At 44.8% G+C, this 26,394-nt stretch overlaps 2 protein-coding genes and 1 pseudogene across 2 annotated transcripts in view; 1 reads left to right on the forward strand and 2 right to left on the reverse strand.

Moving 5' to 3' along the window:
* LOC142192512 (uncharacterized) overlaps nucleotides 1-26,394 on the forward strand; it is a 207,719-nt gene that overhangs the window by 102,535 nt on the left and 78,790 nt on the right. The gene's annotated exons all lie outside the window — the stretch shown is intronic.
* LOC142190942 (uncharacterized) lies at nucleotides 109-25,979 on the reverse strand. Its single transcript, XM_075262324.1, is given in 8 exon segments — nucleotides 109-136; nucleotides 138-912; nucleotides 13,768-15,642; nucleotides 21,920-22,004; nucleotides 22,102-22,169; nucleotides 22,253-22,634; nucleotides 22,765-22,910; nucleotides 25,941-25,979. Coding segments are annotated over 7 exon segments (3,291 nt in total). The 5' UTR covers nucleotides 22,843-22,910; nucleotides 25,941-25,979.
* LOC142190267 (uncharacterized) overlaps nucleotides 12,415-26,394 on the reverse strand; it is a 35,491-nt pseudogene continuing 21,511 nt past the window's right edge.

Raw genomic sequence — 26,394 nt, forward strand, 5'->3', positions numbered from 1 at the left:
ATGTACTGGGCAATAACAAAATGTTTTTAGAACAATGGGAGTCAATGGGGACATACACATTTTTTTCTTATGGACCATTACAAAATAAAAAAATTTCATTACACCAATTTAACATTCTGAACATGCAAATGGTTTAGCCTATATGAATTCTCTGATGATTAGCAAGTATGGATTTCCTAATAAAACATTTCCCACATTCTGAACATGAGAATGGCTTCTCTCCTGTGTGAATTCTCTGATGTTCAATAAGACTTTGTTTGGCTTTATAACATTTCCCACATTCGGGACATGGAAAGGGTCTCACCCCCGTGTGCATTCTTTGATGGGTTACAAGATCTGATTTCTTGATACAGCATTTCCCACATTCTGCACATGAGAATGGCTTCTCTCCTGTGTGAGTTCTTTTATGTAAATTAAGATTTGACTTGTTGGTGAAACATTTGTCACATTCTGAACATACAAATGGCTTCTCTCCTGTGTGTATTCTCTGATGCTGAAGAAGAGATGATTTACAGTTATAACATTTTCCACATTCTGGACATGAATATGGCCTATCCCCAATGTGAATTCGCTGATGTTCAGTAAGACTTGACTTAGAATTAAAACGTTTCCCACATTCTGGACATGAATAAGGCTTCTCTCCTGTGTGAATTCTCTGATGTATAACAAGCTTTGATTTATCAGTAAAACATTTGCCACATTCTGAACATGCAAATGGCTTCTCCCCTGTGTGAGTTCTTTTATGTCTCACAAGGTGTGATCTCTGGATAAAACATTTGCCACATTCTGGACATAAAAATGGCTTCTCCCCTGTGTGAGTTCTCTTATGATCAATAAGACTTGATTTGGCACTATAACATTTCCCACATTCTGGACATGAAAATCCCTTCTTCCCTTTGTGCCTTCTCTCATGTGTAACCCTCCTTCTGCCTTTTTTGTTTTGCTTCACAGTCAGTGATGAATCAGAAAATAAGACGTGTATAATAGGATCACAGGATAGATCTTTCTCCTGAAGGGCTGAGGGTATATCTGGGGTAATGACATGTTCTTCATATGGATCTTGTGTGATACCATGATCCTCTGCTGTATAATCTGTAGATATCAGATGTCCCTCTGAGCTCCTGCTGCAGTCATCTGGTAAGAAGAAAACACATAACACATGTAGTTTATATAATAGATGTACTGGTGTGTGTATATATATATATTATACAGATAGATAGATAGATAGATAGATAGATAGATAGATAGCTCTAGATATGAAAATCAAATTTATAGTTTTCGTTTTAGAAAAGGTGTTTGCTACAAGGGGCAGATTTGGCCTTACAAGTAGTGAATTGTCATTGCCATCATGGTTGACTCTGAAAAAATGGAAATACAATTTAGAATTTGGCGCAGCACCTTACACATGCCATGCACGTCCATCCCTGGTTCCTAACTCAAACTACATACAAAGTATAATCCGTGTAGAAAAAGTACCAGGTGAGCAGGTTGTGACCTCCGTGCTACCATACTATTTTTTCTTTGGACCATCTCTAAGCAGTCTTCCAGGTATTCTGTACAGAGGTCTGGACTACGCTGTCCGCCAGGTCCCTACTGTGGTGGTCCTAATGTTGGTAGCAGCTGACCTAGATGCCGGTGCAAAGTACCAGGGACCGATTTGTTGGTCTGCATACTGGATTTTTGAAATGCTGAAACAGTGTACTAACTATAGGCACCATTAGCAGTAGGGAAGGGAGGCGAGGACTCCAGCCTGGGAGTAGGTGGAGCCGGTCATGCCAAATAAGTAAAGACCCCCAAGTATAATGATCGGAGCCTCAGGGAGGTAAGGGAACATAAAAAACAGTGTTACTTACTTCTCTGGGCAGGCTTTGGGCCTACTTGCGTGACGTCCCTGACGTCACATGACTGGGGCCTGTGTACTGCGTCACGTGACGTTTCGGACGTAATTGAAGATGGCCGCCATCAGCGGGGAGCGCAGGGATAGGTAAGTAACAGTGTTTTTTATGTTTTTATCCCTCCTGGGTCTCCAATTATTATACTCTGGAGTCTGAAAAGACACCAGAGAATAATAATTGTTCATGCGTGTCCACACTGGGGCATTATACTGGGTGAAGGGCCACAGAATTTGGTTGATCCTTTCCACTTGACCATTAGTCAGGTAGTGATAAGCTGAGCAGAAGTATATTGTACACCATGATCCGAAAAAATAGAGTGCGGTAGGTAGACCATGTAACAAAGAAGACTGGAAAAGATCCATCTATGAGAAACAATCTACCACCAATGAGTGCCAGCAGATGACCCCGGGATTGTGTTACTGGGGGCATCTGGGATTGGCAACCTTGATCTGACAAAACTGCAACAAAAAAAAACCCAAAAAAACACATATTGAGCAGAGAAGAGCGCCCATCTAGCATGATGTGGGCTTAATGGTGCAATCTGCGGGTATGTCTATATGGACCAGCCTAGATGTGTGGCACCCACAAGGAGAAACCTCCACTTGTCAAAGGCAAGACTGATAGCCACAGCGTCTTTATACATCAGCCGTAACCTGCGCCTGTCAGGGATTGTATTTAAGACAGGGTTAAAGAACAACAGTGTTATAAATCTAACTCTTGTGTCTTCAAGTGAATCAGTAGAATCTGTGTCGGCTCTATAAAGTGGTGACCCCTCACCTGTAGGGACGTCCTCCTCACACTCCTCATCACCTCTCACATAGGCCTCTGTAGTATTCATAGTGCTCAGATCTTTATCCTGAGGCTGTGAAAGAGATAATGTAAGTCAGCGACAAAGAGAAGGAAAGAGACGCAGGAACTTCACAGCCCGTCTACACATCATAGGGAATATCTCCATCTACCTGATCATCATCCTGTGGAAGAAGAGGACTGGGACATCTCTCCGGTGTTGTCCTCTTACTGGATCTACCTGTAGGAAACACAGACAGGGACTGAATTCATTCTGTACATACAAATAATGGAAGTCCATGTGTATATAGTCATGTCTATTACCTGCTGATGTGAGGGGCTGCTGGTCCTCCATCATCACCTCCTTGTACAGATCCTTGTGTCCTTCTAAATACTCCCACTCCTCCATGGAGAAATAGACAGCGACATCCTGACACCTTATAGGAACCTGACAACACAATGATACAGTCATCACCCCGACCCCTCCAGTTACTGTATAATGTCCCAGCATTCCCAGCAGTGTCACCTCTCCAGTCAGCAGCTCCAGCATCTTGTTGGTGAGTTCTAGGATCTTCTGTCCATTGATCTCCTCCTGTATCAGGGGATGAGGTGGAGACCCCGGGATTAGGCTCAGGGTTCCTCCATATCCATCATACACAGGAGCCTGACAGCGCCCACTAGAGGTCTTCTTCACTACTGTGTAATCCTGGATATGGGGAGACACATTAATAAATCTCACTACATACATGTCCAGAGTCCATCACCTCTCCAGTCATATCATCTGTTATTACTAGAGATAAGAATGATGTCATGATGACATCATCAGAATCTCTCACCTCTCCAGTAAGCTGGTAGATGATCTCTAGGGTGAGATTTAATAGACTTTCCGCCATCTTGTTCCTGTCTCTTTCCATCCTTGATGGATCAATCCGGAATATTCTCTTGTATAGAAGATACTGAGAGGATTCTATATTGTAGGAACCTGAATGGAGAGAAGATGAGACAATGTAATCACTGCACAAGTATATATATATAGGGAGGTCTGTATATATTGTTACATATAAGGAGGTCTGTATATACTGTATATAAGGAGGTCTGTATATACTGTATATAAGGAGGTCTGTATATACTGTATATATAGGGAGATCTTCCCGGTAATTGTAAGAATGTGTAGTATAAGAGGCCGCAGGTGAATGTAGTGACAATAATATCAGATAGAATAGAGATATGGCGGCTTTATTTCCCATCACATTAGGACACTTATTCTATATATTGGGCCAGGTTCACACTAGGGTCAGTTTTCCCATTGTTTGTCACATGAGGAGCCCGACCGCCCCCGACTGACTATAATGGGGCCCGATGTTATTAAACTGAAAGGGGTGAACGTGGCCTCAGTTATATCCCAAAATACTTCCTATGAAAACTCCAGCTCCCCCCATTACAAACAAGTCCTCATGTGACCCCATGGAAGGGAAATCCCAAAACTATGTAACGGGTTACAGACCTCCTCCAGGACAGCGGCCATGATATGACAGGACCTGTGCGGGTGTGGGAGGAATCACATGACCAGGTCCTGTTGTTATAGCTTCATCTGAGCACTAAATCCTTGTGAGCTAAAGGACCTGTGATGATGTCATAGTCATGTGACCAGTGACTTAGGGGAGGAGTTAAGGAGAAGTCTTGTATATGAGCGGGGGAGGTTCTGATAATAGAGGATGTAAGTGTTAGGTCAGTGAGTGAGCGGAGAGCAGGGGATGTGTGATAGAGAAGAAGGGGGGAAGTGTAGGGAGGTGCGGCATTATGGAGAGAGGAGGGGGATAAGTATATATTGTATTCTGTAATGAATAGGCAGCCAATGTAGTGACCGGCACAGACCGGAGGCCTCGCTGTAGTGACCGGCACAGACCGGAGGCCTCGCTGTAGTGACCGGCACAGACCGGAGGCCTCGCTGTAGTGACCGGCACAGACCGGAGGCCTCGCTGTAGTGACCGGCACAGACCGGAGGCCTCGCTGTAGTGACCGGGGGATAGGTGGTTTGATAGTCCATGCGTCTCATCTTCCTCTTGTTTGGTGACAGCTGGACACGTATTGGGCAGCGATCTCCACAGTGGCCTCTTCTTCTCCCAGTAGGATGTAGAGTTTCCTCTTCTCGTCTGCAGATATGAAGTCTGGGATGTGGGCAGAGAGTCTTTGGTAGTAGACGGCCCTCACAGCTGAGTATTTGGTGCAGTGTTGCAGGAAGTGGGTCTCGTCTTCTAGGGCCCCCTGGTCACAGTGCTGGCACAGTCTCTTCTCCCGTGGCTTGTACGTCTGCCTGTATCGCCCCGTCTCTATCTCTAGGTTGTGGGCGCTCAGTCTGTACCGGCTCAGGGTCTGTCTGTGCTTGGGGTGGCGTATTCTCTCCAGGTAGGTGGCCATGGTGTAGTCCCTTTGTAGGGATTGGTACACGGTGAGTTTCTTGCAGTTATTTATTTCGTTTCTCCATTCTTCAATGTACCGCTCTCTGTTTGCCTCTGTGGTCGCCTTTATTTCGGCCTTGGTCATCATCTGTTGGTGTTTTTGGTTTGGTGGTTGGCTGTTGTTTGGTTGGGGGGTGTCTGTTTTTTTTCGAGTTATGTGGCTTAGCCATGCTTGGTGGTGGTAGGAGTTGGGCTTGCTCCCCTGAATGTGCGCCTAGAAAGCTACTGCTCTCTTCTTTATTGTGAGCCATAGGGGAAGTCTGCCTAGCTCTGCCCTGCAAGTTATGTTGGAGGTGCTGCGATGGACATGGAGCAGGTATTTGCAGAACTCCAGGTGGAAGGTCTCTGTTGGACTGGAGTCCAATTTTGACTGGTCTGGGTAGGTGGCTGGGCCCCAAACCTCACTGCCATAGAGAAGGATCGGGACAATGACTGCGTCAAATATCTTCAGCCCAACCCTCACCGGTGGTTTGAGGTGGTACAGTTGTCTTCTGATGGCGTAGAAGGTTCTGCAGGCTTTTGCTTTCAGGGTTTCTATTGCTGTTTTGAAGCTTCCTGATTGGCTGAGCTCCAGCCCCAGGTAGGTGTAGCTGCTGGTTTTCTCCAGTGTGGAGCCGTTCAGTGTGAATTGTGGCGTGGGGGCTTTGTTGTGGCCCTTCTTCTGAAATACCATGACTTTGGTCTTCTTGTGGTTGATGGGTAGGGCCCATGTGGTGCTGAATTTTTCCAGCACTGACAGGTTTTCTTGAAGGTCTTTCTCGGTGGGGGCCAGGAGTAGGAGGTCATCGGCGTATAGCAGGTGTTCAGGGTGAGGCCTGGGGTTGGTGATGCCTCTAGGGCTGCAGCCAGTTCATTGATGTAGATGTTGAAGAGCGTCATACGTTCTTCCTCCTATTCCACTCTCTAGGAGTTTTAGGAGTAGGCCTGGGTGCCATACTAAGTCGAACGCCTTCTTAAAGACTACGAAGCAGGCGAATATCTTGCCTCTTCTGGTGTTGTGGACGTGCGTCTTGATGAGGCTGTGCAGGGTGTAGATATGGTCTGTGGTGCGGTGGTTTGGCATGAACCCTGCTTGGCTCTTGCTGAGGACCCCGTGTTGTGTGAGGAAGGTGAGGATTCTGTTATTGATGATGCTGTTGAACAGTTTCCCCAGCGCGCTGCTGACGCAGATCCCTCTGTAGTTGTTGGGGTCATATTGGTCCCCATTCTTGTAAATGGGGGTTATGAGCCCTTTGTTCCAGTCTTCGGGGAAGTGTCCAGCATTGAGCACGAGGGTGAATAGCTTTGCCAGTGCCGCGTGTATTCCTGGAGGGCTGTATTTGATCATCTCTGCTAGGATGCCGTCTGGGCTGCTGGCTTTTCTACTTTTGATCTGGGCGATTCTTTCTTGTATGTCTTTTATGGTGATTGGTGAGTCCAGAGGGTTCTGGAAGTCTTTGATGACTTTCTCCATGTCCCTCAGTTTGGTGATTATCTGTCGCTGTTCTGGGGTTAGTTCTTCAGGGATGTTTTTGTAGAGACCTCTGAAATAGTTGAGCCAGATATTGCCGTTTTGGATGTGGAGAGAGTTTTTCTTGGGCTTTGTGCCCATGTGGTGCCAGGTCTCCCAGAATGAGCTGTCCTGGAGGGAGTCCTCTAGTTGCTCTATTTTGTGGGAGAGGTATCTCTGTTTCTTCTCTCTGAGGGTGCGTTTGTATCGCTTGCGCAGATTGTCGTAGGCTTCCCTCGCCTCCTTGTTGTTGGGGTCTCTGTGTTTTTGGTTGGAGGCTGTTCTTAGGGTATGGCGTAGTGCTCTGCAGTCGCTGTTGAACCATTTGTGGGACTGTTTATTGGTTTGTTTTATGGGTTTGGTTTGTTTCAGGCCTGCTAGTTCTCTTGTGGTCTGTAGGATGTACTTGAGATCCTTCACAGCTCTGGTGACTCCCTGTTGGTCTGGCTGATAGGTGTTTGTATGGAAGTTTGTAAACAGTGTCTTGATTTCGGGTCGGTTGGTTGCGTTGGTATATTCCATGGCCTGGTGGTTGGCCCATTTGAAATGTCCTGGTAGGTTGTAGAGGCTGGTCTGTTGGGGCTCCTGTGGGGATCTTTTGTTCGTGTGTCTCATGTAGAGTAGGATCTGTTTGTGGTCTGATAGGTGAGAGTCAGGGGCGATTGTGAAGTCTTCAATGTCTGACGGATCTGCATCTGTAATGGCGTAGTACACCACGCTGTGGCCCACTTGGGAGTTTAGTGTGAAGCGTCCTATGGAGTCGCCTCTGATACATCCATTCATTATGTATAGACCTAGGCTCTGGCACATGTTCAGCAGTTGTCTCCCGCTCTTGTTGACAATTCTGTCCTGGCTGTTTCTTCTTGTCTGTGTGGGTTCTGGGTGGTGGATCTCACTTCCATGGGTATGTGGGTTATCGTTGGGGGGGAGGTAGTCTATCTCTGTGCCTGTCCTTGCGTTGAGGTCTCTGCATATCAGTACTCTTCCTTTGGGTTGGAATTGGGCAGCTTTCCTTTGTAGGACCTCGTAAGTGTCGGGGTTGTGGTAGGGGCACCCTGGTGGGGGAATGTATACTGCACAGAGATAGATGTCTTGTTGGCCGCTGAGGATGTAGCTGCTTATTTTTATCCATATGTGATTGGTTCTACGTTTGGTAGCTTTTACGTGTTCTTTGAGCTCCTCCTTGTACCATATTAGTATGCCTCCTGAGTGGCGGCCTTGTTTGGTGGTCTTATTTTTCTGGGCGGGCATGGAGAACTCCTTGTAGCCCATGGGCGTTAGGGACTCATCTTCTGCTCGGGTCCATGTCTCTAGGAGGATTTGGATGTCTATATTTTTTATTCTGTCTTTGAAGTCTGGATCTTTTGGTTTAGATCCAAAGACTGAGGCGTTCAGCCCTTGTATGTTCCAACTACTGATAGTTAGTATGCTGACTCCATGTTTGTTACTATATAGGTAACGCTTATCTATGGAGAGGTGTGGGTCCAATTTTGGTTGCCATCTCTGTGTTGATCTCCCTGATGGTTTCTTTCAGAGATGTCTTCTCGTGGGAGCATGACAGGATGATACTACAGTCTGGGAACTGTTGCTGTGCCTTCTCTGCTAGTTGGACCAGTTGTGTCAGGCTCTTCTGATTTGTTGATACCTTGACCTGTGATGTGTTGTTTCCCTCCCCCTCTTAGATCTTATATCTTGTGTGGGGTGTTGTGTCTGCGGTTTCAGAACTGTTAACTCTTTCTTCAAATCTACAATTTCCTGGCGGCACTGTGTCACATTATCCCACAGTTTTGTATTCTCCTGGTGACAGGCTGTTATCTTTTCTTTCAGATTTGAATTTTCCTTGTGAAGTTTGTGAGTGGCTTCTTCTATTGTGTCTCCATTTATGCTGGTGTGATTTTACATTGTTGACCAGCTCAATTGTTGTCTACTGCTTAAATTTTAGATGATGTTCCTTTTGTCTGTATGTTATTATGTTGTACTTATTTTTAAGGTGATTTATTGCACTTGATAAAGGGCCTAAGTGCCTGAAACGTGTCGTGCCTTAATAAACATATCGTTATCCAATTGGGTGAGTGCTCCTCCTTGCCAAACCTTCTGAAGATTTTGGTCCCAGTCTGTTGATGCCTCTATGTCCCAGTGACGTTTCTTCCAGCTGCTTCCCTCTCGGTTTCTAACATCTTTTTAAATATTGGGGTTGTTGTGTCCTACACAACCCCCTAAGGTGAGCGGCTTTCCATTTGCTTACCTTTACTCATACTTGTGCTGAATTTACTACACTAGGGTCGGCTCGGTGCCGTATTTTTCTTCTTCTCTTGTTCCATTTATGCTGGGGAGTGCTATGGCTGTTTGGCTATGTGTGTTGTTGCCACTGGAATTTCTTTCATACTTGTGTTTAGGCAAAGTGAAGTCTCTCTCCAGTTGTAATACAGCCTCTGTAATGGACTCCAGTGAGAGGTGTGAGGGGGCGGGGGAGGGTTTGCTGGCTTGTGTCTGTGTGCAGGTAAATGTCTTTCCTGTATTGGGGGAGGTTGTAGAAGGAGACTCTCCTGGCTTGGAAGATGGTTCTGTGTTTGTTTCTCTTTTGTTTGTCTGAGCTAGTTTCTTGATCTTAGAGAAAATGTCTGTAAATTCCTGGAGCTTGGTTTGCTTTCCTTGGATCATTACTGTCCCGGTATCATAAAGCGTTACAGTAAGTGACACTTCACCCAACTCTTCTGTATTCTTTATTTTGATTGTTTTGCTGTTATCGGTATCTTCAGTCGTGTACTGTATGTAGAAGTCACATATAGCTTTGTGCCAGGTTTGTGTCTGATCTGTGTACCTTATTAAATTGGTCATTCTCTTAATTCGTCCATTTGAAGTGTAATCAGCAAACAGGATCCTAGTTCTATGTGTATTCCTTATTCCTTAATCTGTTGCCTGGTGAGCTGGTTGTTTTGTGTGTAGCCAGATGGATTTACCTTGCTCAGATGTTCTGTTTGTTGTGGTGGCGGCTGTAGAGATTAGTTCGGTTTCTCCATAATGTGTATTGTTTCCCCTCTTGTCTGTATTTCTTCATTGGGATATTTTAGTCCATCTATGGTTTGTTCTCCATATGGTTGATATTTTCCAGTATTTCCATGTCTTGCGGTTGGTTCATTAGAAGGTTTAGAGGTGTGAGCGCAACAGCTCATGTTCATGCTGCTGCTCTCTCTGTCTCTAGGTCCTAGATAGATGTCGAATTGCCCTTTAACTTTGATAATGTTTAGGAAAAAAAAAGTCCCGTAGCTGCTGCCCTCTCCGAAAATGCCGCCTGAAGCGGCTGCCTCATCTCACCTCAATAGAGGTGCGGCCCTGCCTGCAAGACAAGGCCCGTAGAGCACAATTCTTTAGTAAGCAGAGATTTTATGAACTGGGACACCAATCCAGCAATCTTCGAGCCCATTTGATCCATTATAATACGGCCTCCCCGACTATTCTGAAAGATAATTTGGAAGACGTTGTAGTTCTAAATGTTAGTGTAGTAATCCGAAATCAATTTCATCAATATTACTCACTTACCAATCTCAACTTCAGGCCCCTAATCAGGAACTCATCCGATATTTCAGTGATGTTCTCTTCCCTTGTAGTACAGGAGCACCACAAGGTACAGTTCTTGCCCCTTTGCTCTTCACACTGTACACTGCTGACTTTAGGTACAACTCTTCTAGTTGTTACTTACAGAAGTCCTCAGATGACTGCTATAGTAGGCCTCATCACAGATGGAGATGACAGGGAATACAGAGACTTAAATTGGGATTTTGGTGTCAGTGGAACCACCTCAGGATTAATGCTGGGAAGACCAAGGAGATGGTGGTGGACTTCCACAATCAGAGATATGCTGCAAAACCAGTGGACATCCAGGGAATGGGCATTGAGATAGTGAAGACCTATAAGTACCTGGGTGTGCTCCTCAATAATAAGCTGTACTGGGCTGATCACCTGGACGCGCTGCACAGAAAGGGTCACAGCAGGCTCTACCTGCTCAGGAGGCTGAGGGCCTTTGGAGTCCAGGGGCCACTTCTTAGGGCCTTTTCCATCTTCTTCGGAGTGACCTGCTGGGGGAGTAGCATACCAGCCATGGATAGAAATAAACTTGACAGGCGGATTAGAAGGGCCAGCTCTGTCCTGGGGAGCCCCCTGGACCTAGTACAGGTGGTGGATGACAGAAGGATACTGTCAGTGGTGAACTCCATGCAGGAGAACAACTCCAACCCCATGTATAAGACCATGATAGCACTGGGCAGTACTGTCAGTGACTGACTGCATCACCCCAAGTGTGAGAAAGAGCTATCGGAGGTCCTTCCTCCCAACTGTGATCAGGCTGTATAATCTACATCAGGCCAAGCGAAGACACTCCGCTTAGAGAACTAAATGAATCCTGAAGTCTTTTCTTTTTTTGTTATGACTCAGACTCTCTTTGTTTTTTTATCTTCTATTCTGAGCGTTGTATGTCTTTTTTTCTGGAATTATTACTGTATTATCAATGCTGCTGTAACACACTGAATTACCCTTTGGTAAGACTATTAAAGGATTATCTTATTTTACCAAATCTGACTGAGGAACAGTGAGAATTTCTAGACTCCCATCTTAAAATGGAGGAACTATTTGATGCCCTGGCTGATATGGATAACATTATATCACCAGGCCCTGATAGTATACCGGTGGAGGTCTATGCACAATACCAGGCTATCTTTCTGCATTGTTGAAATGTTATCATGCTGCTTACCTGGCCCAGACTCTACTGGATTCCTTTTATAGTACAACCATAACTATCTCTCTTCTCAATATAGGCTATAAATTACTTACAAAGATATTAGCGAATAGACAGAATACTGTCATTTTAGATTTGATTCATCCAGACTAAACAGAATTTATGCCTAGTAAGTCCACCTCAGGTTGTGTCTGAAATTGGGGCTGCTCTGAAACTAGACTGGGTGATAGCTGGATGCCACCAAAGCATTTGACTCAGTGGAATGGCCCTTCCTCCTCCAGGTTCTGCAGCAATTCTTTATCAATCCTCAGGGGTGGCACTTTCCATAAATGGTGCTCCCTTCCTCTCCTTACATAGAAGGACCCACCAGGGATGCCATTATGCCCGTTACTTTTTGCATTGGTGACAGAGCTTCTCGCCATCATTCTTGGGATAGACTCGATATATAAGGGATTAGTACCCAGGAGGAGAGGACGGCCCTATATGCAGTTGATCTTTTGTTCACGTCTGATCCTAATCAATCAACTCCCGGAACCATGGACTCTTTAATTATTACCTTTATGTGGGGGAACTCTAGGTCCAAATTACGCCTCTCCACTTTCTAATGACCAAAAGACATGGGTGGTCTCGCTCTTATTATTTAGTAGGACAATTTCGTTATTTACAGTCCTGGTTATTAACAGACCCTTTACCTGCCCCGGAGGTATACTTAGAGCATTGTTACTCATGATATGGTTAGAGAGCCCACATCTATATAAGGCTAGATTACTGCCTATTCAGAAATTAGCAGGCCAGGTCTGGCAACAGACTAAGCAATTGGCAGCTGGTACTGAAGTTCCTATTGTAACTCCGCTATGGGATAACCTAGTTTTGACTAAGATCTGACCCTCCCAGATGCCTGGTGTTCGGATCAGTTTGGTGTTGTAACCATTTCCCACAAGCCATGAGAGTCTGTTCCTGGTACATCATTAAAAGTTTATTTTATGCAAAAATAAGATTAGTTGGTATAGATAAAGCCGAAGTTTAATATTAAACAGATGTAAGCCAACAAAAACATGGTATAAACTTAGACTATAGAGTGTAAAGATACGGCATATTTATCATCTAGTGTCAGTCACTGTGATAAATCTGGTGAGGCCAAAACCCCTCGGACCATAATGAAGAATCTGCCAGATAAATGATGGTAACTTTAAGTCTCCAGCAGTGACATAACTAAACTCTTGTGGGCCCAAGTGCAAACTTTTACCAGGTTCCCCTCCCTACAGCGTTTTCTTGATAGTGACGGTTATGGGAATCTCAGATACTTGAATGAGATACAACCATAGCACCCACAACTGCGGTTATCAAGAATTTGTTTCAGTATGTGTTCTGGGAAGCAGCTGATCTAAGAGATCAGTGGGGGTCCAACACTCAGGGCTCTTTCTGATCAACTTTTTGAAGGGACCATGGTGCTTTTGCAAGCGCCCTCACCCCTTCACTATTTATAGCTCCACAATGGCCCACACACAGTATAAAATGCTCCCAAGAGTTCACCTTCAGTTACTAACCCCAAGAACCTCACGAAATTCGACCAATATTCATGAGGTTTGGTGCTATTATTATACACCGTGGTCGCCTCAGACCCCAGAGTATAATAATCGGAGGCCTAGGGGAGGTGATGAAAAATAACAAGCACATACCCTCTACTGGACATCCTAGCTCCGGCTGTCTCCAGCATCCGCCTTGGTCCTCTTCTGCCTGCAATTGATGTCATTAAGCCTGTGCACTGCACGTCACTGTTGGGGCCCAATCACAAGGCTCAGCAGCAACCCTCTGGGGCACATGACCTCAGACACAAGCCAAAAGAGCCCGAAGAGGATGCTGGGAACTGTCAGAGTCACGGGAGAGAGAAGTATTTGTTATTCTTAATCACCTCCCCCGGCCTACTGCCTCTCTATTATGTATCCTCTATTATGGTGCTACGGGGCCGATACTGAACATGAAGATGACTTCTCTCCTGTGTGAAATCTTTGATGTTCAGTAAGGGTCTGTTCACACAGTGGAAACCTTTTCCCCTGTGTGAATTCTCCATGCGGCTAGCGTGCAGTGCATCAGCATCCTGTGGTGGCAACCCGCTCCTGATTAGGCCTGAAGAAATGAACCTAATCGGGAGTGAGTCTCGAGCCATGGACGCCGATAGCAGGAAAAAAAAAAGCGATCGGCTCACATTGAAGTGAATGGAAGCCTTTTTTACAGGCAAATTTTGAGGCGTATTCCACGTCAAAATCCGCCTGTAAAAAATTCTGTGTGAACATACCCTGAAAGTTTGTTCAGCCTGATAACATTTTGCACATTCTGATTTCTTAATACAGCCTTTGCCACATTCTGAGCACGAAAACGGTTATGCTGCTGTGTGAGTTCTCTGATGTTTAAGAAGATTCGCTTTCTGAGTAAAATATTTCCCACATTCTGAACATGAATATGGCTTCTCCCCTGTGTGAGTTCTCTGATGATTAACAAGACTCGCTTTCTGAGTAAAATATTTCCCACATTCTGAACATGAATAGCTCACTGTGTGAGTTCTCTGATGTCTAACAAGATATGGTTTCAGAGTAAAACATTTCCCACATTCAGAACACGTAAATGGTTTCTCCCCTGTGTGAGTTCTTTGATGTATATTGAGATAAGTTTTATTGGAAAAACATTTCCCACATTCTGAACATGTAAATGGTTTCTCCCCTGTGTGAGATCTCTGATGTACAGTAAACTTTGTTTTATCAGTAAAACATTTACCACATTCTGTACATGAATATAGCTTCTCCCCTGTGTGAGTTCTTTGATGTATATTGAGATAAAATTTATTGGAAAAACATTTCCCACATTCTGAACATGTAAATGGTTTCTCCCCTGTGTGAGATCTCTGATGTGCAGTAAACTTTGTTTTATCAGTAAAACATTTACCACATTCTGTACATGAATATGGCTTCTTTCCTGTGTGAGTTCTCTGATGTATAAAGAGATAAGCTTTACTGGTAAAACATTTCCCGCATTCTGAACATGTAAATGGCTTCACCCCTGTGTGAGTTCTCTGATGTATAGTAAGATTTCTTTTATTAGTATAACATTTACCACATTCTGTACATAAATATGGCTTCTCCCCTGTGTGATATCTCTCATGTTCAATAAAATTTGTTTTATGAATAAAACATTTCCCACATTCAGAACATGTAAATGGATTCTCCACTGTGTGAATTCTTTGATGTCTATTGAGATAATCTTTACTGGAAAAACATTTACCACATTCTGTACATGAATATGGCTTCTCCCCTGTGTGAGATCTCTGATGTGCAGTAAGCTTTGTTTTATCAGTAAAACATTTCTCACATTCTGAACATGAATATGGCTTCTCTCCTCTATGAATTTTTTGATGTGCAAGAAGTTGTGATTTATAATCAAAACGTCTGCCACATTCTGAGCACAAAAATGGCTTCTCCCCTTTGTGTATTCTCCGATGATGAAAAAAAGTGGATTTTGACTTAAAACACTTTCCACATTCACAACATAAATATTGCTTCTCCTCTGTGTGAATTCTTTGATGTTTAGTAAGAAGTGTTTTTTTGGTAAACCTTTTACCACATTCAGAACATATAAATGATTTCTTGACAGTGTGACTTCTCCAATGTTGAAGAAGAATGGATTTCGACTTATAATGCTTCCCACATTCTGAACATGAATACGGCTTCTCACCTGTGTGAATTTTTTTATGTTGATTTAGAGATGATCTAATTCTAAAACTTTTACTGCATTCTGAACATGAATATGGTTTCTCACTTGTGTGAATTTTTTGATGTTCATTAAGATATGATTTAGAGATAAAACATTTACCACATTCTGAACATGAATATGGCTTCTCACCTGTGTGAGTTCTCTGATGTGCAAGAAGACGTGATTTAAAATCAAAACATCTGCCACATTCAGAACATGAATATGGCTTCTCAGCTGTGTGAATTTTTTGATGTTCATTAAGATGTGGTTTAGTGTTAACACTTTTACCACATTCTGAACACGAAAATGGCTTCTCCCCTGTGTGAGTATTTTGTTGTATTATAAGTCTTGTTTTGGTAGGAAAACATTTGCCACATTCCGAACATGAAAATCGCTTCTTCCCTGTGTGAGTTCTCACAGTCTGTGATGAACCAGATGATAGATCTTTCATCTGAAGGGTTGGATCTTGTGTGACACCATGATCCTCTGCTTTATAATCTGATATCAGATGTCCCTCTGAGCTCCTGGTAAAGTCATCTGTCAAGAAGAAAACTAATTTTACAAATTTTGCATCATATAAGGGAATGTCTCACCAGGGTTCAGTTCACCTACATGCAAAGGTTTTTCTCCCTAAAAAAATCTGGACTTCCATTGCTGAGATATTCTTTGATTTCATTGAGAAGCCGTGTTTCCGATTACACTGTGACGCAATCAGCCCATGCGTAGTACGCCTGCACCGACCTGGGAACCTCAGAGGGGTATTCACTGCTTATACATTACATATACCACTCAAACCAGGGAGAAGAGGAGGAGGCCAATTATACTTGGGCGTAACAGAGTGGCGCAACGGAGCCGCCCTCTGTGCTCCAGATTGCTGATTTGCATATTTTGAAATCAAACTCTGCAATGGAGGCCCGGATTTTTAGAGGGAAAAGCCAGAGAGTTCAGGTGAACTTCATGTATCTAACTGAGCTGTTGGTTTTATACACTTAACCTTGGTCAGGCACTGCCTTCAATAACTGACATTTTATAACATTTCTATAGAAAACTTTCCAAATGTATTGAAAATCCTAACAGAATTCAATTACTTCAACAGTGGTTGCAAAAGAGATGAGGATGTAACAGTAGATCTCCAAGCATGGACCAGTAGATCACCAGGCTGTTCTGTATGGTCATGTAAGGTTGGATTATCACATGTACTTTGTATATACAGTATATTTAAGTTCAGGCTACACAAAAAGAAAAAAATTATAAAAAGACTACACAAAGCATCGATAAAAGAAGCAGCCACACAACTCAACAGGCCTAAAGGTTAGGAAGGGCCAAAAAGTATCCCAAAGCTTCCAGATTTCATCAGACTTCTCCTCATCATCATGCATAAAGACTGTCAAGTTCTCAAGAGTTCTAGATTTGAGAATCCGTGAGTATAGATCCTGTAGGGATGGGGGAGAGGAGCGCCTCTAATATTTAGCAATGAGCCATCGAGTAGTCTTGAGAATATAGGAGGGACTGGATAGAGTGTTTACTAAAACGCTCAGATGGCCTATTCAATAGGAATGTCTTAGGAAAAAGAAGGTGAGCCCCAACTCCTGCCCAACCATGGTCTGCACCTGTCGCCAATAAGGCTGAAGAATTGGGCATGACCAAAACAAATGGAATATGTTAGGTGGACGGGCAGCACCTCCAGCAGCAGGCTGAGAAGAGTGGAGCAAAGCTGGGGTGTGGTGCAAATGAATCAACATTTTATAGAAATTTTCTTTAAATGTGACAGAATATAGGGATTAGTGGGTAATGTCTCGGAGATCTGGTTAGAGGGAATCTCTTATATATCCGATATAAGACCACAACTTTCCAAACAGGTGGTGATGGACACCCGGGGGTCTCTCAAAGTAGTATTCACCAAATGATGTATCTGAATATGTGAATTCACTAGAGGGCAAGGGCTAGACAGCCCTTAGCCTTCGGAGTCACTACCAATGATCAAGACAGTTGGTGTCTCCCACCGGCCCAGATGAACCACAATGTGGAGCCCTATAAGGACCGACAGTCCCTCAAGAAACAGGAATTGTTGGGTCTCAAACAAATACAGAAGCTTAGGTAAGATGGTCATTGTTACTGTGGAGATCCATCACAAGAGCGAGAGCAGGAGGGTTAAACATTTAGTAAGAGGGGCCCGAATTTGTCTAAAGAGAGGAAGGAAGTTGGTCTGATACGATGAGGGGAAAGAACCAGTGAGCCTAATACCCATGTACTTCAGGGAAGACTCCTACCAGATATACTTAAAGCTTAGGCATGACAAGTGGGTCTGCGGGATTTCAATGGGAAGAGGCTTAGATATATTCATTTTAACGTCAGAGAGGTGACCAAAGTGTAGATTAGGGAGGGTAATATGGAGATTGGTACAGGTGTGAAGTATATCATCTGCAAATAGAGATGGCTCAAACTCCATGTCCCAACATTTAATTCTTGAGATATCTGTGTTCCAACAAATGGCTGCCGCCAGGGGCTGCACACAGAGGGCAAATAAGAGAGGGGAAAGCAGACAGCCCTGTGGCCGAGGGAATCGAGTAGAGACCCTAAATCAGTCATAGAAGGCCACTCCAAGCAGTCAAAGGCCTATTCAGCATCTAAACTGAGCACCAAGAGTTCAGAACTAGACCAATAGACATCAATCAGATAAAACATTCTCCTACCAATATCACCTCCTTGGTGGCAGGAAACAAAGTCAACCTGGTCTTTATGTATCAGATGTGGAAGGCACATATTGAGTCTAGAAGAAGAAACTTAGTGAACAGCTTAAGTTCTGTACTGAGAAGAGCAATGAGGCTGAAATGTTTGCAGTCCATATGGTCTCTACTGGGCTTGGGAATAAGTGTAAGAAATGAGTGATGAGTGGAATTGGGTATAGGGGGAGGATACTCTCGTTATGGCGCCATAGACTCTAGTGCAGGCATCGCGGGTGGTAAGATCCATGACAATAGGGCCGTGGTTGGACCACGTAATAAAGTAAATAAATTATGATTAATTCACCATAAATCGGACACGGAGTATCTCCTAATTATGTATCTAAGATGTAAGGAAAGGCTTCTCTGGGGGAAGGGGGATCGTAGAGCCAAAAGGGGGAGCTGACGCCAAATATACCAGAGGAGGAGACATTAAAGTCATCACCAAAAATTATGGCAGCTGGAGGGAACTTAGTGAGGAAGTCAATTTTGGAGGAATTAGGGGCATAGAGATTACAGAGGGTAACAGTCTAGCAATTTGCCATAAAGTATAACAAAGCTGCCGAGAGGGTCCAACATAGAGGAGTCAACCTCCAAAGGGCAGAAGCTAGAAATCCGGATGACCGTTCCCACTCACTTTTTAGATTGAAAGGCAGAATAAACCTTGTGGTAATAATAAAGGGCAAAATTAAATGAGCAATAGGCATCAAAGTGAGTTTCCCTTAGAAATGCTATATCAGCCTTCAGAGTACGTAGCTCTGCAACGTCCAATCTCCGGTTAGAATAATGGCCCTTAATGTTTAAAGAGACCAATCTTAGCCTAATATAAACCTCACCCCTAGGAGAGGTTGTCCTGATGAAAGTCCATCAATGGTAGGAAAAGGGGCAACCAGAGATGGAGAGAAACCCAGGAAGAAACCATGGCTAAGTGTCTTAAGTGGTGGGAGGAGGTCAAGACATGGCAACACACCAAAGTGGAGATGGAACCAGCCACCTCCCACAAAGATGCACCCCCAATGACCTCTCCATCATGCAGCAAAATAATTGAAGAGGAAAGTCACAATCTAACAAAAGTGGTAGTTATGGGGAGAACGTGGGGCAGCAGAAGCCACCAACAAATCAACAGCATCCACCAGGTCCAAGAGAGGGCAGGAAAGACATAATAGTTCTCCAGAAGGGTCAAAGAGGAATCCAAGTGGCGATCCCTGAGGAGGAGGCCTGGAGTCAACTGAAGGCAACCTGCATTTCTTTTGCAGCACGGTCCTCCAAATCAGAGAAGGGGATGGCAGAGGAGCATGAGCCTCCCAATCCTGGAGTGGTGGTTGAGGAATACCCAAAGAGTCACAGACGTCAGGCAAGTCTGCAAAGGATCTCCAAGTGGCTGACCAACTGTTCCTCCTGGCAATAAAAGCAAAAGGGAAGCCCCAGTGAGAAGGTAGCTGATGATCTCAAAGGACAGCCAGCAGTGTAGATATCGTCTTTTTTTGAAGGGTAATCCACAAAAGATCAGGATACAGCTGTATAGAGGCACCTTCAAGTCAGAGTCTCCTTTAGAATTGGCCTGAGCCATAATCTCCTCCTTAAGTTTAAAGTCCTGAACACAACAAATAACATCTCTCAGAGTGGTAGTCGCTCCTTTTGGGCAATGCGCTCTATGCCCAGGATCCCATTAAAAATGGCTTCAATGGTGACTTTAAGGTTCTCTTCTCCAGTGGCTCCAGTAGACCGCACACTCTAATGTTATGCCCGGAGCCCTATTATCCAAAACCTACAAGAGACTGGTAGTGTCTATAAGAGCCATGATATGGGAAGAGGCAACATCTTTCAGGTGGGTGACGTAACACCTAGAATCACTCTGAGAAGATTCAAGGGTATCCACACGCTCAGATAACTTCAATCGTACCTCAGTTGTCTCAACTTTACACATTTGTTTCATGTCATTCACCTGGACCTTGTAATTTTGTTTGATGAGAAGTTGCAAGAAGAGGGGCTGCCAGTGGAAGGATCCAGAAGGGTAAATGCTGGGGGCCTGTGGGTTGGTGTCGGACTTGATATAAGTGTATTCCAGGGGGTCTCTACCACTGTGGGAGGCGGGGACTAGGATGTGTTTGTATACGCAAGTCCTGAGGAAGCTGCAGGGAGGAAGAAAGTCCTGTAAGCCCTGAATCAGTAGGGGTCCAAGTGGAGTAGTTCCTCAGAGGAGATTGTTCATTGTAGGAGGAGAGAGAAACGAGGAGGTCACCTGGCGATAGGGGCTGAGAAGCTGCGAAGATGGTGCTAGACTTGTGTCTAATGGCTGGAACTCCAAGACCGCAAGTGAGAGCAGCGTGTCTGTGGCTTGTAACTATGGTAGATCCTAGTGTCCCGATGGAGAGGGGAGCACGAAGCCCCTTACCAGTAGTAACTTTCAAAGTCTCTCTAGCAGACAAAGATGAGGGTACTCGAGCCAAACCAGCAAGGAGTGATGCTGGGTCAAGGAGGTAAGGACAGCCATGAGAGACAGGGACTGCTGTTGCAGGTAGGGCCCCACTGGAAGGTGGTTGGAAGCTCGCAGGCCTGCCGCTGAACTTGTTCCTTGCGCCATACCTGTGATTGCTCCGGCATCTCAGCAGCTCGCTGGTACACCATATAATGAGCGTGTTGTTGATGATCTGCCTGCTCCGGAGTTTCAGAGGCTCTAAGAGCTGCTTGACACCTAGCTTGCTCAATCCTCTTCAGCTCCACTTGAGAAGAAGTCGGTTGACTTATGGCTACCTTCATAACTCTCATTTTTTCATAATTTTGCGACACATTAGATTTTCATTTTCCCGGCATGTTTAAAATTGGGAAATTGCCAATTTGGATTAAAGGGGTTTTCACATCTCAGTGTCTCAGCACCCTGCCTAGATTGTCTCCCCCCTCCTCCCTCTGGCTGAACAGGACACAGAACACTAATACAAATCAGATAATACGCAGATGCTTGTATACAATGGACTCAGTGTTATCTATGTGTTTACATAGAGAGATAACAGACCAGTCTTTAATAGCAAAGTGCAATTAGCTGAATTATCCCGCAGTTCAACATAGTATATTAACAAAAATCCATAACAGTCATGAAGCCATGTCATTTACCAGGATAAAAAGTAGCCTGTGTGTTACTCCAGGTTACAGCCTATCTATGGGACAAATTTCATACAAATCCTTTCAGCTGTTTTTGCGTTATTGAGTGAGTAACAAACATCCAAACTTTCACATTTATAATATAATATTAAAAAAATATTAATATTAATAATAATAAATATTAATTAATTAATAGGATGCCAAGTGACTTTGGATCCCTAGATCTGTGATACTAGTGGGGAGAGGGATTGGGATTTTGGCTGTTTCACGTGTTCTTCAGTGTTTCTAAACCACCCACTTGAGATGCATTCCCTTTGGGGCGCACCTCGGGCCTACATAAAATAGGTGATAAGTTGATAAATTGTTGGTTGCTCATGTGCACATTAATGCCCTCCTGTGGGCCTGATCTGCCCCTTACCCTCAAACCCCCACCTTGGGTCCTACACGCTTCACCAGAGCTATCTGCTCTACCTGTACTACGCCATTTTCCCTTGCCTTGAAGAATTCCTCCATGATCTCATTTTTATATAAGCCTCTTCTACAGGAGGGACTGTCCATGGTCCATTCTTGGTATAGGGCTAGCCAGTTTAGACTGGCTGACATGGTCAACCCCTTGACCCTGGTGCTCAGGCCCATTGACTATTTTACCCCAGCAATGCACATTCCTGACACCAAGAGTCCACTTTGGGACGCCCGAACGGAATACTGACCGCATTAAAAAGCGGTTTGCTAAGAAACCACACGGACCCTTAGACTATAATGTAGGATACCTAGTGTACACCGCAGGGTCTCTAATCTCCATCCCGCTCCGCCGCTCACATCCCATTTTCCTTTGTTGGTTGTTCCTTGTCTTCTTGTCTCATTTGTTATGTAATTTTTCTCTTTGCTTTATTGAGATTTTCTTATTGTGCTGAATTGTACTTTTATTTTTTCTGTCACCCTGAAAAATTTCAATAAATCTGTGTCGGCTCTATAAAGTGGTGACCCCTCACCTGTAGGGACGTCCTCCTCACACTCCTCATCACCTCTCACATAGGCCTCTGTAGTACTCATAGTGCTCAGATCTTTATCCTGAGGCTGTGAAAGAAATAATGTAAGTCAGCGACAAAGAGAAGGAAAGAGACGCAGGAACTTCACAGCCCGTCTACACATCATAGGGAATATCTCCATCTACCTGATCATCATCCTGTGGAAGAAGAGGACTGGGACATCTCTCCGGTGTTGTCCTCTTACTGGATCTACCTGTAGGAAACACAGACAGGGACTGAATTCATTCTGTACATACAAATAATGGAAGTCCATGTGTATATAGTCATGTCTATTACCTGCTGATGTGAGGGGCTGCTGGTCCTCCATCATCACCTCCTTGTACAGGTCCTTGTGTCCTTCTAAATACTCCCACTCCTCCATGGAGAAATAGACAGCGACATCCTGACACCTTATAGGAACCTGACAACACAATGATACAGTCATCACCCCGACCCCTCCAGTTACTGTATAATGTCCCAGCATTCCCAGCAGTGTCACCTCTCCAGTCAGCAGCTCCAGCATCTTGTGGGTGAGTTCTAGGATCTTCTGTCCATTGATCTCCTCCTGTATCAGGGGGTGAGGTGGAGGCTCCAGGATTAGGCTCAGGGTTCCTCCATATCCATCATACACAGGAGCCTGACAGCGCCCACTAGAGGGCTTCTTCACTACTGTGTAATCCTGGTTATGGGGAGACACATTAATAAATCTCACTACATACATGTCCAGAGTCCATCACCTCTCCAGTCATATCATCTGTTATTACTATAGATAAGAATGATGTCATGATGACATCATCAGAATCTCTCACCTCTCCAGTAAGCTGGTAGATGATCTCTAGGGTGAGATTTAATAGACTTTCCGCCATCTTGTTCCTGTCTCTTTCCATCCTTGATGGATCAATCCGGAATATTCTCTTATATAGAAGATACTGAGAGGATTCTATATTGTAGGAACCTGAATGGAGAGAAGATGAGACAATGTAATCACTACGCAAGTATATATATATATATATATATATATATATATATGGAGGTCTGTGTATATATATATATATATATATATATATATATATATATATATACATATATATATATATATACTGTATTATGTGAAAGTTTGGATGTTTGCTCCTCAATCATGTAAAAATGGCTGAACGGATTTGAATGAAATTTGGCAAATAGATAGTTAATAACCTCACATACTATATTACACGGCACTTGCAGCAGCTGATAAACCCAGCTCTGTTATATCTCATTAGCCAATACAAAACCTACAAGTCTTTCTCTCATATTCCAACTGCCATAAACATGGTCACTCCAGGGCCTCACCTCTAATGAGGCGAGGTGAGGCAGTGGCCTCAGGCAGCACTTTAGAGGAGACGGCAGCCAGGGCAATTTGATTTTTTTTTTTCTAAACTAGCGCAGGAAAGGGCTGCCCTGAAAACAAACCAAGCGGCCCTCTCCGTGCTAGTTTAGACCTCTGCGGCTCTCCTGACTGGTCTCTGCAGTCACATCCGTATCCACCGTCTTCTCCGCCTCCTGAGGCTCACATGCTGCAGTATGATCTGGACACTTGCTTTCCTTGGATGGGACTACACTGCTGAGCCACTGCCTCATGCAACCAGGGCACGCACCTGTTAAAGAGGACCTTTCACCATTTTGCACACAGGCAGTGTTATATACTGCCGGAAAGCTGACAGTGCGCTGAGTTCAGCGCACTGTCGGCTTTCCCGATCTGGGCCCGGTGTGATGAGCTTACGGTCCGGTACCGTAGCTCTTCTATGGTCAGAAGGGCGTTTCTGACAGTTAGCCAGAGACGTCCTTCTACACAGCACAGCCAATCGTGCTGTGCTGTGAGAGCCGGGAGGAACTCCCCCCTCCATCTGCTCGCAGTACTCGTCCATAGACTAGTATTATCAGGGAGTATGTAGTAGGTACAATATTTAAACATTTGGGGCCCCACTTTGTCTAAAACCAGCCCTGCATATATGTCCCAAAGGAAGAGGAGCCACACGGCGGTCCAAAGGGAAGTGACGGGAAATGTGGGAAGACGTCCTCCTGTATGTATTACTGCACAACATATTACGGCATTGTATTCAATGTAATGTTACCACTAGCACCCCTCCGCTGTCTGAGGCGGATGATCAATAAAAGAAACCCCCTCCCGGTATTTAGTCGGGAAAGGGGGGGGGTCTTTTGATCGTCCACCTGAGCAGCAGGAAGGCTAGGTTTACCACTGGGTCACTCCATATACCGTATTTTACGGACTATAAGGCGCACTGGACTATAAGCCGCATTGCCCATGAGCGCCTTATAGTCCGTCTCGGTTCATATATAAGGCGCACCGGACTATAAGCCGCAGTCCGGTGCGCATTATATGTTATTGAAAGCGGCGGCAGGCAGACTTTGCCAGCGGCCGCTTAACCCCCCGCGTGCCAGCCGCTTCTATTGGAAGCGCTCGGCAGGCGAGGAGGGGCTCTATCAGCAAAATCATGCTGATAGAGCCCAACCGTAAAAGTTAGATTTTAAAATAAAAGCCTGAAACAGAATGTGAAACTTACCGAGCGGTGCAGGGTGGGCGGGCATTCAGGCCTCCTCTTCCTCCGATGTTCCGTCCTCCTCCTCTGCCGCTCGCAACTGATAATGGCCTGGGCGCATGCGCAGTAGTAGAAGCATTATGATATTGCGCATGCGCACAGGCCATTAGTTCGCGAGCGCCGGAGGAAGTGGTCAGGACATCGGAGGAAGAGGAGGCCTGAATGCCCGCCCGCCCGCCCGCCCTGCACCGCTCGGTAAGTTTCACGTTCTGTTTCAGGCCGGCGTGACAGCAGGGCTGCCGGACACTTCCCATTCATTTCTATGGGAGCCGGCATGCGAGCGCTCCCCATAGAAATGAATGGACTGCTTTTTTTCCATTCATTTCTATGGCGAGCGCTCGCATGCCGGCTCCCATAGAAATGAATGGGAAGTGTCCGGCAGCCCTGCTGTAACGCCGGCGTGTACGGCTGCGATACACGCCGGCGTTCCGTAGTGTGAATGCACCCTTACGGTGCCTTTTATGTATGTATGGAAGTGGCACGCAGACTTTGCCGCCGCTTCCATCCATATATAAGGCGCACCGGACTATAAGCCGCACTTACGATTTCTGAGGAAATCGTAGGTTTTTATGTGCGCCTTATAGTCCGGAAAATACGGTACACACAGCATTACTCCAGGTGTATCCAACCATTAGAGGATTAGATAAACGGTGCAGCACACAGTATCACACAACATAGAATTAGATACACGGCTCAGCACACAGTATCACACGGTGGATTAGATACAAGGCTTAGCACACAGTATCACCCAGCCATTTTTCTTCACTGCTTTAGGTCAGCTTTAAAGGGGCAGGGCGCTGTGGATGACACTGTTACATAAGGTTACATACACACAGCTTTACTCCATAACAACCGATCGCAGGTTTTTCACTGATCTCCAAACTGATATACACATGGTCACATGACACTTATGGACACACACAAACAACATAGAAAATACATCAGTGCAAAATTGGGCAATTCTTATGGGGCCGCTACACAAACAGCAAATGACATATACCCGTGCGAAGCCGCGTCCTCCTGCTAGTATATATATATAGAATTGTAAGAATGTGTAGTATAAGAGGCCGCAGGTGAATGTAGTGACAATAATATCAGATAGAATAGAGATATGGCGGCTTTATTTCCCATCACATTAGGACACTTATTCTATATATTGGGCCAGGTTCACACTAGGGTCAGTTTTCCCATTCTTTGTCAGATGAGGAGCCCGACCGCCCCCGACTGACTATAATGGGGCCCGATGTTATTAAACTGAAAGGGGTGAACGTGGCCTCAGTTATATCCCAAAATACTTCCTATGAAAACTCCAGCTCCCCCCATTACAAACAAGTCCTCACGTGACACCATGGAAGGGAAATCCCAAAACTATGTAACGGGTTACAGACCTCCTCCAGGACAGCGGCCATGATATGACAGGACCTGTGATGATGTCACAGCCATGTGATCAGTGACTCTTATGGGAGGAGTTAAGGAGTCACATGACCAGGTGATCTTACCAGTGACCAGACCTTCAGCTCTTTTGGCTCCTTATAAGTCCCGCCTCCCATAACTTTGTTATTTCTTCACTCTCACAGCCATACGAGGGTTAATGTTTGCGGGACAAATTGTTCTCCATACTGGTCCCATTTATTATTCTGTACAATGTGCCGGGAAGCTGGAAAATAATTCAGACTGGGGCGTTTGTGCGACTTTTCTTTCACACTTCGTTTTTTAGGGCGTTCAGTCTGTAGCCACAATGACCGGTCCTCTGTATTCTATGGGTCGGTGCGATTCCGGGGCTACCAAATGTATATAGTCCACCTGGCTCATCCTACCAATTTCTGGATCACTTTGCGTCTT

Source organism: Leptodactylus fuscus, chromosome 1, assembly GCF_031893055.1.
Source record: "Leptodactylus fuscus isolate aLepFus1 chromosome 1, aLepFus1.hap2, whole genome shotgun sequence".
NCBI lineage: Eukaryota > Metazoa > Chordata > Amphibia > Anura > Leptodactylidae > Leptodactylus > Leptodactylus fuscus.